Source organism: Corvus brachyrhynchos, unplaced genomic scaffold (assembly GCF_000691975.1).
Source record: "Corvus brachyrhynchos isolate BGI_N302 unplaced genomic scaffold, ASM69197v1 scaffold209, whole genome shotgun sequence".
NCBI classification, from domain to species: Eukaryota; Metazoa; Chordata; class Aves; order Passeriformes; family Corvidae; genus Corvus; species Corvus brachyrhynchos.
In genome coordinates, this window is record NW_008246056.1 from 2,647,595 (window position 1) to 2,665,947 (window position 18,353).

General features: G+C 42.8%; 1 protein-coding gene across 1 annotated transcript; it reads left to right on the forward strand.

Annotated features, from left to right (window-relative positions):
• The first annotated feature begins 8,157 nt into the window (after positions 1-8,157).
• Positions 8,158-12,274, forward strand: TMEM52B (transmembrane protein 52B). Its single transcript, XM_008642459.2, has 5 exons — positions 8,158-8,485; positions 9,078-9,121; positions 9,813-9,851; positions 10,743-10,909; positions 11,320-12,274. Exons 1-5 carry the CDS (start codon positions 8,438-8,440, stop codon positions 11,568-11,570), a joined length of 549 nt encoding a protein of 182 aa, XP_008640681.1. The 5' UTR covers positions 8,158-8,437; the 3' UTR covers positions 11,571-12,274.
• The last annotated feature ends 6,079 nt before the right edge of the window (positions 12,275-18,353 follow it).

Consider the following 18,353-nt stretch of genomic DNA (forward strand, 5'->3'; position numbering starts at 1 on the left):
CCTGTGTGAGCCTGAAGCATTTTGCAGGCTGTGGATTTTATACTGGACTCATGTTCAGGGCTCTCAGGTTCAGTCCTTGACTCAGCAGAAACTGAGTGCCTGTGGCCTTTCCCCTGTTTGCACAGCAGAGGTGACGTGGGGATATCGGCACAGAAGTTCTCTGTCAAAAGATCTAAAGTCAGAAGGATCAGGTGTTACTCACTTCAAAGCAGTTGCTCATGTCACCTTGTTATGTCTTTTCACAGACAAAGTGGAATTTGGGGAGTTAATTTGGGAGGATGTTTATTTCCATAATACCAAGGTGAGAGCTTTGCAGTCCTAGCTCTCTTCCCTTTCCCCTACTCCTACTTTTAGAAGGCTGTGCATATTTTAACTAGAGGCAGTATTGATCTGGTAAGACACAGAATAAAACCCAAACAAAATAATCAAGTGAAGAGAAGAAAAAGGAAAAGAGAAGTGGCCTGAAATTTTCCTGTAAGTGCTTGTAGTATTTCTAACGCTTTACCGAGATCAGCCTTCAGTAACCCAAAGGATAATTTTGTCCTTTGCTCTCTTGCAAATTTTTTCAATGTGCAGGACAGGATGCATGTATTTGACATAAATCAGTTACCTAAATACAAATAATATCATTTAATACAAATAAATATAATTTTTAGCTACAGCCAGGCCAAGTTGAGAAGAAGCCAAAGCATTAATGAAAAGCAAACAAGGCAGTTTGCAAACACTTCTGAAAACAGGAACAAGCAGCCAGACACACTGAGGTTCATCTCGCCCAACTTTAGTGTCCACCAAGGGGACACTAAAGCTCCCTCTGAGATAACTGGGAGCAGCTTACAAGGTGTGTACAGAGGACATCCAGCGTGGTCACTCTCAGCTGACTTTGCCCAGGAAAGACAAAGGAATTTAAGGACGCAGCTCACTTAATTTAGAAATCGACAATAGACTGAGATAAATTGAGCCCTAGAAATGCTAATTTCTCTTTGCTGACCAGAATGGAAACTTGGGGAACAGTTCAGATAAGGACTAGGTTTAGATTAGATACTGGAAAGAAATTATTCCGTTTGAAGAGTGCTGAGGCCCTGGCACAGGTTGCCCAGAGAAGCTGTGGCTGCCTCATCCCTGGAAGTGTCCACGGCCAGGCTGGATGGGGTTCTGAGCATTCCCCAGTCCATCTGCTCCACATGTTTAGTAAAACAGGGCATATCTCTCATCCTAAAGACAGGTGAGTCCTGTACTCCATAGTCTCTCATTCCCCATCCGGCAACATATTTGTATACACAGATTTTCAGGACATCAGACTTGTTGCACATCCTTGTTCCCAGAAGGGATGGGACTACTTGTGTAGCCTAGGAGACAAATTATTTCAATCTATAGGTGTAAATACAAAGGGAAAGTCTGCAGTTTGTGCTGTCCAAGAGTCTCAGCTATTATTTGCTAAAAGCTCCAAGCCCTCCCCCTATGAGGTCACATAGGACGCTAGCTCTCCACCTCCTGCTCTTCTCCTGCAGAGGTGGGAGGGATAAATTCAAATCTGCATCTATATGAAATCATGGGAAACTCTGGAGTCTGGTTTTAGATGTTACAGAAGTTCCAGACAGGGTAGTCACCTCAGACTAGAAAGTTGCTCATTTTCCTCTGTGCTGAGAAATCTCTGGGAGCAGTTTCTCTGAAGAAGCGAGGTCAGCTTCCTGCTATCAGCAAAGGGGACCTTGACCACTCTGCATGAAAAAACCACATCACAACCCAGATAGGAAAGATAGCACATTTTCAATCAATTCCTTTCCTTCAGGAGGCCCTTTACTTTTTGTGCTGTACTCCTTGTACAAATAGAATGAAGTAAAACCCTGTGTCATAAATAGGAGTGGACTGCAGAGGCATTAAGTTTATTGAGAGACAGAACAAGGGATCACAAGTCAAGGGGGGCCATGCTGACCTGTGGGTGCTCTACAGTTACGAAAGCATGGTCCTTGTATCAACAGAGAAATAAACTGTGCTTTTACCAGTTGCAATCTCACACATACAGTTCAATCATAAATAACTAGCTGATGCACCCACTGGACTTTTTATTTTCAGGTCGGAGTTTCTTTCTGTGCTCCCAGGAAAAGCAACATCAGCATCATTTCCCAGGCTCATGGAGAAAGTGAATCGACCGTGTCCTGTAGCTGTTTTCCTGTATCTTTATTTCTTCATTTCATTAGGTGTGTGGCCCTCCTTGAAGTGTAAGAAAGTCTGAATTGCAATAGAAAGCACAGGAGTGACACCACTGAAGTCTGTAACATGAGCCTGGATATGTATAGCATATATTTCCCCTTGTGATGGCCTTCAGAGGTGAGCTAGCAGTGAATTTGTATGATCCTGTGCTCTGACTTTTCAGGATTCTTGGACACTGGCATATGCAGTCATTTCAAATTGGCTGATGGGCTTAAAGCTCAGCTCATTAATAAAACTGCACTTGTTTTCATCATTTTGCACTAGCTGTTGTCTTGCTTTTTTGGGACTATGCCAGGCAACTCTAGTACTTGCTTTCCTTTGTGTTGTGTGGCTGAATCAAGGGAATTAGCACAACATGTGGCATTGCTTCAGTATCAGTCACTGAAGGAAAAAGCTTCATTTCTTCAACAGACTGTTTTCTGCAGATTTTAGGAGGAACATTTACAAACAGGGTTTGCCAAAGCCTTTCTGGTCTCACTCCACAGAATAATGTCATATACTATTTGTCTGCAAAGTTGGCTGGGGGACAATGTTATTAAAAAGTTCAAGCTAAAGCAGTAGAGAAAGGGAAAGAAGGCAGAAAGCAAGGGACTTCCCTTACCCTGACGCATGGAAAAACCTAAAAATAATTTGGTGAAGTCAGAGTGGAATGAACTGTCCAGGGAGATGGTGGAGTCACAGTCCCAGGAGGTGTTTAAAGAAAGACTGGGCATGGCACTTATTGCCATGGTCTGGTTGACAAGGTGGTGATCAGTCACAGGTTGGACTGGATGGTCTCAGAGGCCTTTTCCAACCTAAATGATTCTGTGATTCTGTGACTACTAAACCAGGGCTATCTCAAACATCTGGAATTACACCAGGAACCATAACTAGGACTCAGGACCCTGACTGGAATGATATACAAGTCATGATATACTAGTTAACATCATTGGTTAGTACAGAAAAACAGATGGTGTAGACTGTGGGCAGAAGCAGGTGGAGGGGGCACATGCTCATGGAGACTTAGAAGGAACTGTAGATCAGAATTTTCCTTCAACAGACCCAAGGTGGGACCCTAATTTACCTGGGCTGGAGATCATTTAACAAGGTACCAGAGATGGGTATTATTTGGTGTAGAGCATGCTACACTGAAAGCCTTGAACTGGTCAAAACTGTACAAGGTAAAGCAGGACAGGATTGCAACTTTCATTGAATGATTGAAGGTGACTGCCAGAAAATACACTAATCTGGACCCTGATAATCCAGAGGAGGCTGTACAGTTAACAACTATCTTTATAGGGCAGTCGGCCCAGATATTAGAAGGAAACTCCAAAAAATGGAAGGACTGGAGTGGCGTGACTCAGGAAAATTGTTAGATGAAGCTTGGACAGCATATCACAACAGGGATAGAGAAAAGGGAATGTGACAGGCTGGAAGGGAAAACAAGATACACGAGAACCTACTTGCAACTCTAGAGGGTGCTAAGGGACTGTCCAACAGGGGAGGGGAAAGAGGAAGGCAAGACAGAACAAGGAGAAGGGGAGACGGGAGGCTCCCATCGTTTCCCCGACAAAGATTAGAGGGAGACCAGAGCGCACTTGGTAAGGAAAAGGAGCATTGGAAGCGGGAAGACCTGCAGGCTGGGAAGCTGGACCCTACCTCACGGCTGTTATATGAGAAGATGAAGATTGAAGGGAAACGGGGGATTCTACCCCAGCTGAGCCCCTGAGGCTGGGGAAAGAAGTCGAAGTTTTGGTAAGCACAGGAGCAAATTACTCTGTATTGAATACGTGTAAAGGAAAGCTTAGTAAGGATGTGGTAACTGTAAATTGGTAAATTGTAAATTGTAAACTGTAGATTGTAAGTTGTTACATGTAAATTGGTACATGTGATAAATGTACACAATGTGGTAAATGTAACTGGGGCTACAGGGAAAAGTGAAACTCAGTCCTTTTTACAGCCCATGAAATTTAAATTAGGAAAGAACTGTGCTACCCATCAGTTTCTATATATGCCTGAATGTCCAAAGCCCTCGTTGGGGAGAGATTTATTGGGAAAATTGTATGCCCAGATAACTGGAGGGGAGCTGGGAGTCCTGATGTAGAAACTGGGAACCTGGAGGAGACCTGTGGGCTATTTCTCCAAAGTGCTGGATAATGTGAGCAGAGGATGGCCAGGATGCTTGCAAGCAATTGCTGCAGCTGTTCTACTGATCCAAGAGGCCAGGAAGGTCAGGACTGGACAGCACATCACTGGTTTTGTCCCTCACATGGTGACATCCATATTAGAGCAAAAGGAGGGGCATTGGCTGTCCCCCAGCAGGATGCTCAAATACCAAGTAGTGCTCTTGGAGCAGGTTGATGTGGAATTAAAGACGACAGCAGCCACGAATCCAGCTGTGTTCCTCCATCCAAAGGCAGTGGATGAGGGAGCCTTGTCACAGGATTGTCTCCAAACCATGGACCAGGTATTCCAGCAGAAATGATTTACAGGATGAACCAGTAGAGAATCCTGATTTAGAATTATTTTACAGATGGTAGCAGTTTCATGAAAGATGGAAATAGATGGCAAGATGTGCAGTGGTGACTGCCACTGAGGTATTAGAAGCTCAGCCTTTACCAATTAATACATCAGCCAAAAAAGCAGAGATAATAGCCCTAAAACAAGCATTGAACTTGGCAGTGGGCAAAAGAGTGAATGTTTGGACTGATCCTAGATATGCATTTGTTGTGATTCATGCCCATGGAGCCATACGGAAGGAAAGAGGACTGCTATCAACTCAAGGATCATCTAATCAACACAAAGAAGAAATTTTACAACTTTTGAAGTTAAAAAACCAAAGGAGGTGGCAGTGGTGCACTGCAAAGCACATCAATCTGGACAAACTAATGTTAGAGTGGGAAACCGACTGGCAGACAAAGCAGATCGAGGAGTAGCTGAAAAAGGCATCCCAGAGTTAGTGCCACCAAAAAAAAATTGACATATCTGAATTTAAGGCTAATTCTGACAGTGAGGATCAATATTTAGAAAATATATTAAAAGCCACTAAGAATCAAGAGGGATGAGGGGCAACAAACAGACCACAGGTTATAGTTCCACTTCCCGTAAGGAGGAAAGTAATGGGAAAAGAACACAACAAAACCCATGGGGGAATTGAGTCCCTGACACCTAGTCTCCAAAACTCTGTACTTAGTGTGGGAACAACTGAAATAGACAAACCAGTAACAGTGAAATGTCCAATTTGTTTAAAAAACACACCCCTAAGCAGGAAAAGGCCACCTCCTGGAACAGCTGAAGACAAGCTTCCCAAGCCTTAAAGGAGGGAATGTTGCCAGATGAAGAATTGTTTGCACCTGGTCAGTTAACACAATGATCATTCTTGAAAAACCACTGGCCCATGGAACTGCACAATGCTTATTCTGTAGGAAGAAGAACTGGAGAGTAAGCAGCCCAGTTGTGCCAACTTTTACCAGTTCACCAGGCAGTCAGGTTTGACTTTGGGGTCACCAACCACCAGGGACCACCAAAGAGACCCCCAGGACAGAAAAACATATCTGCAGAGAGGAGGGAAAAATATGTTAATGATTTTGGGGAAATGATTATCAAATGTATATTCATTCCAGGAAAATCAAGGAATATATGTGTAAAATAAAGCCTCTAAATAGGAGCTTTTACTGTACTCAGCATCTTTTTCTGTACTCAGCATGCACAGTATTTCAAAGGATATCCCCTCGTGCATCCAGCCAAATAAAGAATGCCTACTTCTTAATGCTACACTGGTGTTAAGGACTTTGTATTTTTACCTATTTTTGGTAACACTGGAAACACAGTGTTAATAGCAATGCCATAGAAATTGAAGAAAAGTAATCAATAAGTTTCAGTAAGAATTAATTACATTGTGCTTTTGGAGAGGTCACTGTTTCATGTCACACTGCTGCTTTTGCTTTAGGGAATTTTTTGTCACTTTATATGATATTTCTCCAGTTGGATCCTTGTAGAATTTGAGATTATCGTATGACTGAATTTCAGCTAAAATCAACTGATGATCTATTGAATTATCATGCTGATAATAAAAAGCCCCAAAAAACATTGGTAAATTTGTACTTCTTTTCCACATTTAATCCCACCAGTTTCAAAAGCCGTGTACACATATTTTACAGTTCTGCTGGGTCTTTCCTTCTAAGACTTCTATAATACACCATAGAATTTAGGAGAAGGAGACAAAAAGAATATTGGTCAATTCCTATGTAAATACAATGTCAGGTAGACCATGTTTCTTTCTTTCTTATTTGTCCATCAGGACTCAGAAACCTCCTTCCAGCAGACATGGATGGATGGATGGATGGATGGATGGATGGATGGATGGATGGATGGATGGATGGATAAACTACTGCTAAGGCATGTTTATACTTCACCACTACTTTTATAATTAGAGAATGGCAAATGGGTTTTAGCCTGCCTTGGGAGAATACATTATGTTCATGAATCCATTGGTTCTGCTCTGCAACTCTAAAATGCACCACCAGGGCTAATGATTCACCAGTTTAATGTGAAGGGGCTGTGATTGCAACAAAGGGCAACAAGTCTCACCAGCTGCTATCCTGCCTTTAACAAACATTTATGCACCAGTCCCAGGTGGTTCCCAAACACAAATAGTTACACATTACTGCAGAGCAGTTTTTTCTGTCTCAGCTATTCAAAAGAGAAAGATTAGGAGAACACAATTACATGCCTGTAATAACACTTTGGACAGCCATGAGCACTAACAGAAATTTGAAGCAATTCTACAAGACAGAGAAAATTAATGGGTCGTTGCATGGCACCTGTGAATATAACCAGCTGTAGGACTAATAGTATGGAGAACAGGATAATCAACACAAATTCTCTCTGCTGCAAGGAATTTAGGGGGACTTGGCTGGCCACGCAGGAAGTCTGGGAGTGGGACCTGTGAGTGAACAGACTCTCAGCTGCAGGACTGACATAGCAGGACATGACCATGATGCCTTAAGAGGCCTCCTAGACACAGAGACTGGACAGGAGTAAGGGAATAAAAGTAGGAATTTATTTGAAAGGCCTTCAAAGGTACCCCCTGGAGGCCAGAGGCTACTGCCAAGACGGATCCCAAGGTGGATGACAGGTCACGAGTTCTTCGCACTTTTATAGGTTTGGTTCATTTGCATATCAGGGCTAATTCTCCAATTAAAGCTTCAGTTAATGATGTAATTCCCCTCAGCTTACTCCTCCTTTAGAAGCTCTTTGGTTCATACTTTTTGGCCTAGGATAGTATTGATGTCCTTGGAGAGCAGGCCTGGAGAGGCTTTGTTATGTCTACCTAGCACAAGAGAGCAGAAGTTAACAGGCTACAAGAAACTTCAGAGTTACACACTAAGCAGTACAGAATTTGAAAACCATAAAAGTTAAAACCTAAGGCATCAGCCAGGTAAGAGGGATAATGGCAGATCCTTAAAACAGGAGGTACAAGAGTTGCTGCATATGAGTATATATATATACACATATATATATATGCATACATATATGTTGCATATGTATACACGTTTATATCTACATACACACATATACCTGCACATATATACATATATATATATATATATATAAAATGCTGGATATAGTTATTATATGGCAAAATCTTTCACTTCTAAGTCAGTAGATTGGATTGTCAGAGGTAGGACAATGTGAGTGCAGGGGCAGAAAAGGTACTGGAGGATGGAGAGGAATCTGAACTCCATTTAAACAGGTCAGTAACATGACCTTCAACCCACTCCCCTCAGGGTAGAGGCGGGGAGAGAAATAATTGGGAATGAACAAACTCTGAGACCCTTTCTGCTCACAGAAGGGAAGGGTCAGGCCTGCAGAGATCTCATGATGCCCTTCACTGAACTAGTTAAACATCTAAAGTAAGAACCTGTAGCCACTGCTGTTCTCCTGATCTGACTGGAAGGCTTTAGAAATCCCTTCAAAAGGGGAAGAGAACCAGGCCAATAGAATAACAAAAAGAGACAGGCAGAAACAATCAGGAATTGCCAGTGACAAAAAGGGGAAGAGGAAAAGCAAAAACCTGAAGGGCAGAAAGAGGTAGAGTAGGAGGAAGAGATTGGATTCAACATACAGCATAGAAGCTGCTCCTTCTCCTGGCCACTGGACTGGTGAGGATGAACTGAAAATAGAAAGGACAAGAAGACTCCGAGCAGCTTGAGACACCAAGAGGCCACAGAACCACCTAACAGGGATGCGTAACTCCGACATGCTCTGCTTTGTCGTAGGGAGTTTCTTATGGGTAAGTCATCTTTGACATTGCTCTTTATGGGTCTCTGCTCAGATTGGAGTTACCTTGGAAAGATGGAGGGCCATTAGCAATAATAATTTCCCTGATATTAGAAAGAACTGGCCACATAAGAGGCACACACGGACAAGATAATATTTGCCGGTATTCCAGGGATGGTAACTCAGACATCAGGGTACCCAAGGAAAAGGAATGACAAGGGTAGGAGTGCTGGAGGGACAGAGCAGTTTTCAAGCCAGAGAGGGTATAATGTAAAGCAGGGTATTTAAATATTCTTAATATTTGAGAGTGGAGAAGTATCTAAATGGCTTATGGTGGAGAAAGGGAAAGTTGTGGTGAGGATGAAGGTAAGAACAGTACTAAATAGGATTTTAGTGACTACAGGGAGTTAATATATGAAACAATGCTGTTGGTAGGCGAGTAACTTCAAATCTACAGCAGAATATATGATGAAAAAAATGGAAGATAGATAACAGCAAGTCTTTACCATAGGAGATCCAGACTCATAATATAAAAGATAAAAAAGATGCATATGACAAAGATTCAATTCACTCTAGCTGTGTGTTTTCTGGTTTTCCCCTTCTAGTTCCCCCAGGTGAGAGGTGAGGAAGGCTGCCTCAACCCTGAACTGTAAGTATTTGCCAGTCTTGTTCTTCTTTTGAGAGACAATGAACACCAAAGGCAATACTGGACATGGGTGTTATGACCTGATGGTTGACATTTTCCAGAAAAGCTTATTTAATTGTATTAGCAACACATGCAAAATCAGCATTACTTTGAATGTGAAGTGTATTAATTACTATTTTTATTGATCAACATACTGATCATGTGGTACTGCTCCTGCTGCCTATTTGCATTACTGCAATAGTTAAGAGCTTTCTGGTGTAATTTTAATTAATTGGTATTATGAATTTAGAAACAAAATTTCCTTGAATAAATGGTTTGAAATATACTGCTTTGGTGAATATTACTATCAGTGATGTAATTTGTAAGAATAACTGAAATGGTATACTGACAAAAAAGAAAAAAACAAACGTGAACACAGACCTCTAACATTTGCACTTGCAATTGGGCAAGAATAAATATCAGGAAAGCAATAAAGAGATAAAGCCAACAGAAGGGAAATTCACCTAACAGGGATACTGATGAGGTTGGACAACTGTGTCCTCCACAAAGCACAACGAGTTTCTCGTCATTGTGCCGTTTGGAATCTGCACAATAAGTGAGGAGCATGAGGGGAGATGCAGGAGGGTACCACAGGGATCTTCCCATTTATTTGGTATTCTGTGGATAACTATTTCTTGTACCCTCTTCTCTTCAGCTGTTCAGGTACAGAATGGGACCGTTTGTGGTATATCTGGTAAGATAACATGTTTATTCTAAATATCTGCATCTCTAGACAATTCCAGTACCAAAGGGTGGGATTAAATGTGACTTGCTCAAGAGTGATGCCACCCCCTCCTTTTCCCTGGAATTCTGTAAAGCTCTACAAGAGCAAGGCAACCCCTCAGCTGTCTCATCAACAAAAGCTGACCTACCAGCCTCCTTTTTTATTCCACATGTTTAGTCATATGAACAATATTAATAAAGCATTCATGGCACAATATGCCTTTGAAAAGACTGATTTTTAAAGTAAGTTCTGTCTGATTTCTTAATCATTCCCACCAGGATGAGATCAAAATGGATGGTAGCTGTTGAACATCTAGAAGGCTGAATTAATAAGGGTATGCTAGAAGATTGTGAGATCCAATTTTTCCTCTCTGCTCATCACTCATGACAAGATGTCTGGAATACCTAGTTTTGGTCCCCTAGTACAAAATAGATGTTGAGGACCTGAAGCCAGTCCCCTGGAGAGCCAATAAAGATAACCAGGTTTCTTGAGACTGGAGGAAGCTAAGGGGACAAAGTAATTATAGTTTTCCACTACCTAAGGGGGATCTTGAGAGAGCATAAAGACAGAGACTTCTCAGAGGTGCTCAGTAGAAGCACATAAGGTGGGTGACCAAGCTGCAGACAGGAAAATTCTGATTAGACATGAGAAAAAATGCTTCCCCTGAGGATGGTGCAGCACTTGAACAGGTGCCTGGAGTGGACAAGGGATCTGCATCCCTGGAGACTGTCCAAACTCAGCTGGGCAAGGCCCCAGGTGACTTTGTTTAGTTTTGAGGTTAACCATGCTGTAAGCAGTCAGAGACATTAAGAGGTGTCCTACAAACAAAATCTTTCTGTCCTGTGTCCTCTCCCGCTCCAGGCTGGTGCTGGTGATCGGGGGGCTCCTGCTCCTGTGTGGCCTGGTCTCTGTCTGCGTGAGGTGCTGCTTCCACTGCCATCAGAGAGGGGATGAGTCGGGCCCCCAGCCCTACGAGGTCACCGTCATTGCATTTGACCACGACAGCACCCTCCAGAGCACCATCACTTGTGAGTTGGCCTTGCCAGATCCTGGGGACTTCAACAGCCTGTGAAGTGTGGGGGCTGCACTGTAAAGCCCAGCTGGTGACACCCCAAGGCTGACAGAGGGAAGTTCATGGCAGGATGGAGGGAAAGCGACCTCTGTACATGCTACAAACTAAGGTGCTCAGCTGTGAGACATGTTTGGGTGGAATAAGGGCAGCTACAGGAGTGGGATTTCAGGCATTTCAGTGGCATTTCAGGAGAGTGTAATTGTGGGATGTTGCTAGCAGGATTTCACATCCAGTCCTTTTAGGGAAGACTGAAGGGGCAGGAAAAGGAAATCATCCTGGCTGTGGGAAAAGAAAACCCTGTGGATATCCTCTAATCACATGATACTTTCAGGATGAGGCAAACAGCTTTGGTCTCCTCTCTTCCAGCTCTCCACTCGGTGTTTGGACCTGCTGCCAGGAGGATATTAGCAGTGGCACACTCCCACAACACTGCCCAGGGAACACCTCCCCTGTCCACATCAGACACCCCTCCAGTGTATGAAGAAGCTCTGCACATGAGCAGGTTCACAGTTGCCAAGGCAGGGCAGAAGGTGCCAGACCTGGATCCGGTGCCGGAGGAAAAGCCGCAGGCACCTGCCGAAGGCAAGGATGCCCAGCCAGCCCTGCCAGGACACTAATGTCTGGTTTTACTAACAGCAAACAGTACAGGATAGTTACAAGCAGAGAGTAATTCAGCTGGGCAGGTTTTTAAGAATTTCAGATTAATTTCCTTAGTCAATTGAGAAAAGAGGGGGAAAAAAGTAACTGAAATTCCAAATATTTTCAGATCTAGCAGAGCCTAATGGCTCTGACATCTCCTTGAGATAATTTGCATTCTCCAAGCCTATTTATTACATTCACACAATACTAGAATCACACTTTGCAGAAATAAGCAGGCAGCAGGATCAAGGTGCTGAGCCATTTTGTAGGTTAGTGATCTACAGGGTGACTGCAGATGCAGTCTCATTCCTCTTGCCTTAAGCCTAAGTTTCCTCGGGATGGCAAAGAGATCTTCAAAACAGAAGAAAAAAAAAAAGAAAGACGTTTGCAAAGGTCTATTACGACCCAATAATAACACCAAACTTCTGGAAAGTGCCAACCATTTATAGTAAATTTAAAAAAAATAAAATAAAATAAAAGTAAATCATCTGCATGTAAACAAAAGACAGCATACATACAGACAGTCTGCCCTAAATGCCCTGCGGGATACAGAGAATGTATTTGGTTCTGAATAGGATATATAGCAATTCTGAAATAGTAGTCACAAGCTCTTATAGTTGAATTAAAAAATATTATATATGCACAGGTCAAACAAGGGAAGGAGCAAGAACACTACCTCTGAAATAAAGCTCAACCATATTTTCAATGCTTTCATATAGTATCATTTATTAATTCCTAATGTTGCTGTTAAAACCAGATCAATTGTAAGTAAGACCATTTAAAACATGCAAGCCATTTCTCAGATAGAATAATTTGTGAGTCCCTCCTGGTCAATACAAATATGTTGAACCATCCAGAAATATTAATGAAACTGGATGAACATAGGTATGGCCCATCTGTAAAATCTTGGACTAGGCAATCAGGAGAAGGTGAGTGTTAAATTACATCAGTGTTGTCTCTACCTTGGGCTCAGCATCTGAAAACATTAGAGCAGAACAACGTTAAATATCACATGATGATTCATTCAGCCATGAATGAATGGCATGTATATGTTCATGTTGATATGAATGCACAGGTCACACCTTTTTGAAACTGAAGTACCCAAATTCCCACTTTAGTTAATATGCTGGTCTTCTTTCCTGTGAAATACAGAAAATACAGTTATTTTGTAGATAAGACCAAGGACAATGTTGGACAAGGTCCAACAAGGACAAGGTCCCAAACATGTTTAGGAACTTAACTGATGATGAGATTACAACCACAGAAAATTTTAGAGAAGATTGATAAGATAGCTTCAGGGATAGAATAAAACTAAATTGAACACCTGCGGAGGACGAGGGAAGATGCGGACAATCAATATGATTGTTAAGCAAGCTTCGTTTATTAGTGATTCTGCAATTACATTTATAGCCGGCTTTATTAGTTAATCATAGTTGTCCTTAGTTGATTGGATAATTCTTAAAAGTTACATTTTCTTAGCTCTGCCCAGCTGTGGTTAGGGCTGTAACTCACATCCTTGTCTAGCTTGACCACAAGATCCTATCTTTGTCTAGCAGGCAGGCTCACGATCATGTTGACCTTGCTCATTCTTGTGGTTAGCTGCTGAGCTTTAAGTTTTATGTCCTCTTTCTTGCAGCCATCCTTCCACAACCAACCATCATCTCTGATGATGCCCCAGGCCTTGCCCAGCCACAGGAATTTTGTATCTAAAGGAATTTAATGAGGGTCTTGATTTTGAGGCCACAAATATCTTCCTAAATTGTCTAGTCATTATTAACTGTATCATTAGCAAGTGATAAACTGGAATGCAATAAGTAAAGAAGTGACACACAAGTTTATGTCCCTTCTGCTATTACACCTTTCTTCAATCTTAGAATTGTAGAATGGTTTAGGTTGGAGAGGACCTTCAAGATCATTGAGTCCAAACCTCCCTGCCATGGGCAGGGACACCTTACACTAGACCAGGCTGCCCAGAGCCCCATCCAACCCGGCCTTGAAGAAATAATAATAATAATAACAACAACAACAACAACAACAACTGTTTATGGAACACCTGTTAGAGTGACCTGTTTTATCAGCTGCTCTCTGAAGTGCTGTTCAGGCCTGACTTCACCAAGCTGTAGAACATTTCCTGGAAGGCTCTTGTTCACTCCACAGTAAAAGCCTGAAGCAAGCAGAGACATTTGAGTCTGCTGAACGTGTGTCAAGCACTGTCAAGCCCAGAAACTCCCTGGAAGTCTTCACAGTGGTTTCCAGGGAGAACATCCAGCTCCTCCTGCCTGCGAATCCTGAGCTGTGCTGGCATTTAACACGTGATGGTCACTCTGCTCCACAGGGCAGCAATTCTGCCTGGAAAGCTCAGTAGTCCCAGAGCAGGAGCAGTCATAAAAGCATCTTTCAATTCTGAAAGTCTTTCCTGCAGCCAGGCTCAGCTCCCTCTTAGAAAGGGGCTCAGGACTGGACAGACAGCCTCTTTTCCTTCCTGACCTGAACTCCTTTGTCCTTGTGAGACAGTAAATATCCTAAAGCAGAAGTCCATTTCCGAGGTAAAGCCTTCCCACATGACATTCCCCGAGCAGCCCCAGTGCTGAGCTGCACCAGTCCCTCAGCCTCAGGACAAACTTGCCCAGCTCGATGTGCCACAGGAGCCCGCAGCCACATGCTTGGCACTGGGGATGGAGCCTAGACTGCAGCCAGAGCAGCACCTTTTGAGTGGTTTCTCATCCCTTCTGTTCTAATGCTAACACCATCGGATCTCTAGGCACATGCATATATTCCTTCCACTAATCAGGATTACTCCTCAAAAGAAAAAATTATATCAGCATACGGCGGGTGTCTGTTCCATTCCTTCTACAAAACAGCGTTAATTGCAAAATGGTATTGTAATTTTCAGTCCCATTAACAGGCCACTTTTCACCACCATTAAGTTTATATATCAGCCACCAATGATCACAATACTCAACAAGTTGTTTTTGTGTCGGGGGTCACCCCTTCCAAACCCCTGACCTTTCCCAGTTCCTTAGGACACAACACAAAGGGGAACCCTTCAGGATCCCTTCTCCTGGGAGCTATGAAGATAGCCCCCCTCCTATATTTACCATCTTAGAAAAAAAACCTCTTAGCATTTTTAAAACCTTTTACAAGCTTTCTATAACCTCTTACAGTATTTTACAACTTTTTACAACCTTTCACAAAACCCAAGCCAGTGAACATTTAAAAAACCTCTGAGCCTCACACTGTAAGCTTTCTATTAGTGCATCTTATGTGCAGGGAAAATACCTTCAAATAAAGTACCTTGAGTAATATTGTATTCTTTTTCCCAGAAGGGGCAGAGTGCTCTGCTCACCAGACCAGAGAATGGGAAGATCTCCCTGAAAATACTTCAGTGTGCACTGGAGTGCTGACAATTCCTCTGGTCTGTGGAGTTGCCACCTCTTTGTCCCATCTAGGGTACCAGAAACTGCCACCAAAAGCTGGGAAATAAACTCTTTAACCAGCTGGTCAGGGTAGAAAGTTAGCATACTTCTATTCAGTGTTGGGGTACATGGGGATAGCTCCACAGAACACGTATGCCAGTTAGCAAAACCTTTAACTATTTATACATTTGAGCAAACAAAGGAATTAAGTGTTCATTGGCTTGTAAGTTACATAGTTCTCTTCATTAATTAGTATTCTATCATCTACTGTTATTTATTTATTGCTTCTAATGCTAATTACTCCACATTTTTAGTCTTTTTATTATCTTTTTCCCAGACAGAGAGAATCTCATTAATTGTCTTTGTTAGCTTCTCCTTCATCTTCAGTTTCTGTAAGTGTCTTTGTGGTTTATAAATTCTGCATTGTGTCCAGTTCTCAACAACAAATTTCTCTCTCAGGTCTAAGAGCACTGAAGCATATCAGTCCCTAAATTTGTAATTTGTTTTTCTAACACATGGGCATCACCTGGATCTTGCCTGTCATCCGTTATCCATTTCATGGATTAAAACTCCTTAAAGCAATTTCCCTCCCCGAATCGCTCTACAAGCTCCTTTTTAAAGAGATATTGTTTGGTAACAGTGCCACCCTTAGGTTTCCCTAAAACACGGAGTACTTGAGAAAAACCGGTTTTCAGAAACACCCCACTGGCCCCACTGTTGTTGTTGTTCCCTTGTTTTCACAGGAACAGTGATGCGTCTCCCCAACAGGCCACTCCCAGTCGTTGGCTGGAACAAAGGGATCTCAAACTCTACTTTTCAGGTCTGAGGGTTTGTCCTTTACTGCTGCTTTTGATCACGCAGCAAGGTGTGCTCCTTAATCTCCTCATGACATCATTTGTATGCATTTAAGGAACTTGAGCTGAGGCTGGGCCATACAAGAAGTACGGGAAGAAAGAGCAGCTTTTTTTTTTTTTTTTTTTTTTTTTTTTTTTTGTAGAAAAAAAAAAAGAAATTGTAGAAAATAGAGCAGCGAGACAGCAATCCAGCGCGGACAATACAGAGTCCTTTCCTAGAGGAAAGGAAAACATTTACACAATTAGACATTGTTTACTGGGAGTGACTAACCCTGTGCTCTCATCCAAGACCAATGTGCCCATACTGGCTCTGGAGGTACTACAGATCCAGCGCCAAGAGAAACTGGTGATCAGTCACGAGGGACATAGGAGAGACACCAGGCAAGGACTGTGCCATGGATGGCAGCAAGCAGATCAGGTATGCCATCTGTGGTTTAATCACCATTCAGACCACAAAGCACAGATTTTCTGACAAAAGAGACTTTGGTATGCAGAGTCCACACTAAAGATTTTAAAAATGAATAAAGTCTGTCTGTAGAGGCATAAATAAAGTACCCAAGGGGAGGTAATAATGCAAGAAATATCCAAGGGAGTCCAGAGCTATAAGTAGGAGGACTGGATAGTACAGCACAGGCTGCAAACCCTGCCCCCAGATTCTGTGCAAATATTTTTGTCTCCTGCTCCTATGGCTGCAGCATTGGCAACGCCTGGGAAATCCCTTTTAGAATGTACCCACATGACCTGCAGACAGCAGTACAGTACGTGCTCAGAGCTATTCTGGCACTCTGGGTTAAGAAAAAATACATTGTTTTGCCAGTCTGTGAAGGACCACTTTGTGCTGGCAGTCCTGGGTAGGAAAATTAGCTGACACCATTTCCAGTTCCTCCCTCTAGCAAACAAATCCAGAACATGGGGTTTGTCACATGCCCATGGGCTGACATTTTAACAACCCTAAGTCAGATGTTTAGGTGTTTGTCACTGCTTCTGCATGTATCATCTTCCTGCCTGTTTTGCCAGTGACGTTATTGGTATTATTGAAGCTCAAGGAGAGAGCTGGGAATTCAGTGCCTGATGAAGAAGTGGGGAAGCAGGAGGAGCGAGTCTTGGGGCTGCACATCCAGGGCTGCACCATCAGGGCAGGGAGAGTTCAGTCAGGGGATTTGTTGAGGAGAAGTCACCTAGCAATCTGCTCACAGGGCCATGGGTTTGCACCAGAACAGGAAAAACCCTGTCACCTCTCTCTGATTTGTCATGAGAAATTCAAACCAGGTGTTATCTTAGCTGCCTTGGGAGCAGTTCTGGGGATGAAAACAGCAATTCACAGGACAAAAGGAGTTTGAGATCAGTCTGTTAAAATTGCCAGAATATGTTGGTGGCTTGGGTGAAACAGGCTAGAAAAGTTCCTCTCTTTTGTCCTTGAGGAAGAGACACCCACATCACTACAGACCTTCAGTACACCTCAGCAACTGCTATGCTGCAGGCAGTTAGGAAGCAAGGATGCCAAACATAGGCTTTATTAAAAAGGTTTATTGCCATGAAACCAGAATTTTCCTTGAGTCTAAACACTGGGGTTCCTTCAATTCAGGCTGTTTGCTATGGGACTGCAAAAAATAATGCCTTCCTTCTGACTCACCCCTCTGAGCTCCTCTGACACTACCTGGCAACTATGGGAGAATGTTTACATGTCCTAGGACAGACAGAAACATGTTGATGTTGCTTCTGGGACACACTGGCTGGTGACATTCCCAATGTGGGCTGCTTTATCCATAGGAGATTTGGTCATGCACCTGCTGGAACTGACCATCAGCAGGAGGTCACACTACCCCACACTAAATAAAAGTATTTGCTATAAAAAAAGTACTAGTAATAAAAGCTTAGAAAGTAAAGGACCTGCCAGAGTTTTTGCAGACACACTTTGGCCATCCAAAAGTAGATGTCACGATTCAGGTGAGAAAATTCACACCCCAACACACCTTTTCCTACCCTTGTTCAAGACACAGGGTTGAATTAGGAAACCTGGGCCCTCTCACCTCTGCCTTTGGTGTGCCCATGGAGAATCACCTTATGCATCTGGGTGTTCCACTCATATTCTACTACAACTAAAACACCTGCACAGATAGAAGATCAGTCTTGGCAAAATTCTGCTTCCTCTGAGTAAAGTATGCAAAGAGAAAATAATTTAATCCAATCCAATTCATTGTCCCTAGGGTAGCAGCAATTGATTTTTGTGCTGATTTGAGCATGCTGAGCCGTTCATTAGTACCTGCTCGTCTGCTAATCAGTGAATAATTGCAAGTCAATCTACTCCTAGGGAGAAAAAAACTTAGATATTGTTTGTGTCAGTTGAGTAACTGGGCCAAAATTGGCTCGCTGTTTTGGCTTGTTTGCAGACAGTTACCTCGAACTGCCTGCTGTGTGCAACACGCAGCTTGTGTGACACATCACATGGCATGCTTTCTGCCACTGAGGTGCTGCAAACAAGGCAAAAATC

Bases quoted from the DNA above. Each gene is read 5' to 3' on its own strand.
- TMEM52B (XM_008642459.2), top strand. From the start codon at position 8,438: ATGCGTAACTCCGACATGCTCTGCTTTGTCGTAGGGAGTTTCTTATGG. The intron at 9,122-9,812 runs GTAAGTATTTGC...TCTTCTCTTCAG, and splicing joins GGCTGCCTCAACCCTGAACT to CTGTTCAGGTACAGAATGGG. The intron at 9,852-10,742 runs GTAAGATAACAT...CTCCCGCTCCAG, and splicing joins GACCGTTTGTGGTATATCTG to GCTGGTGCTGGTGATCGGGG.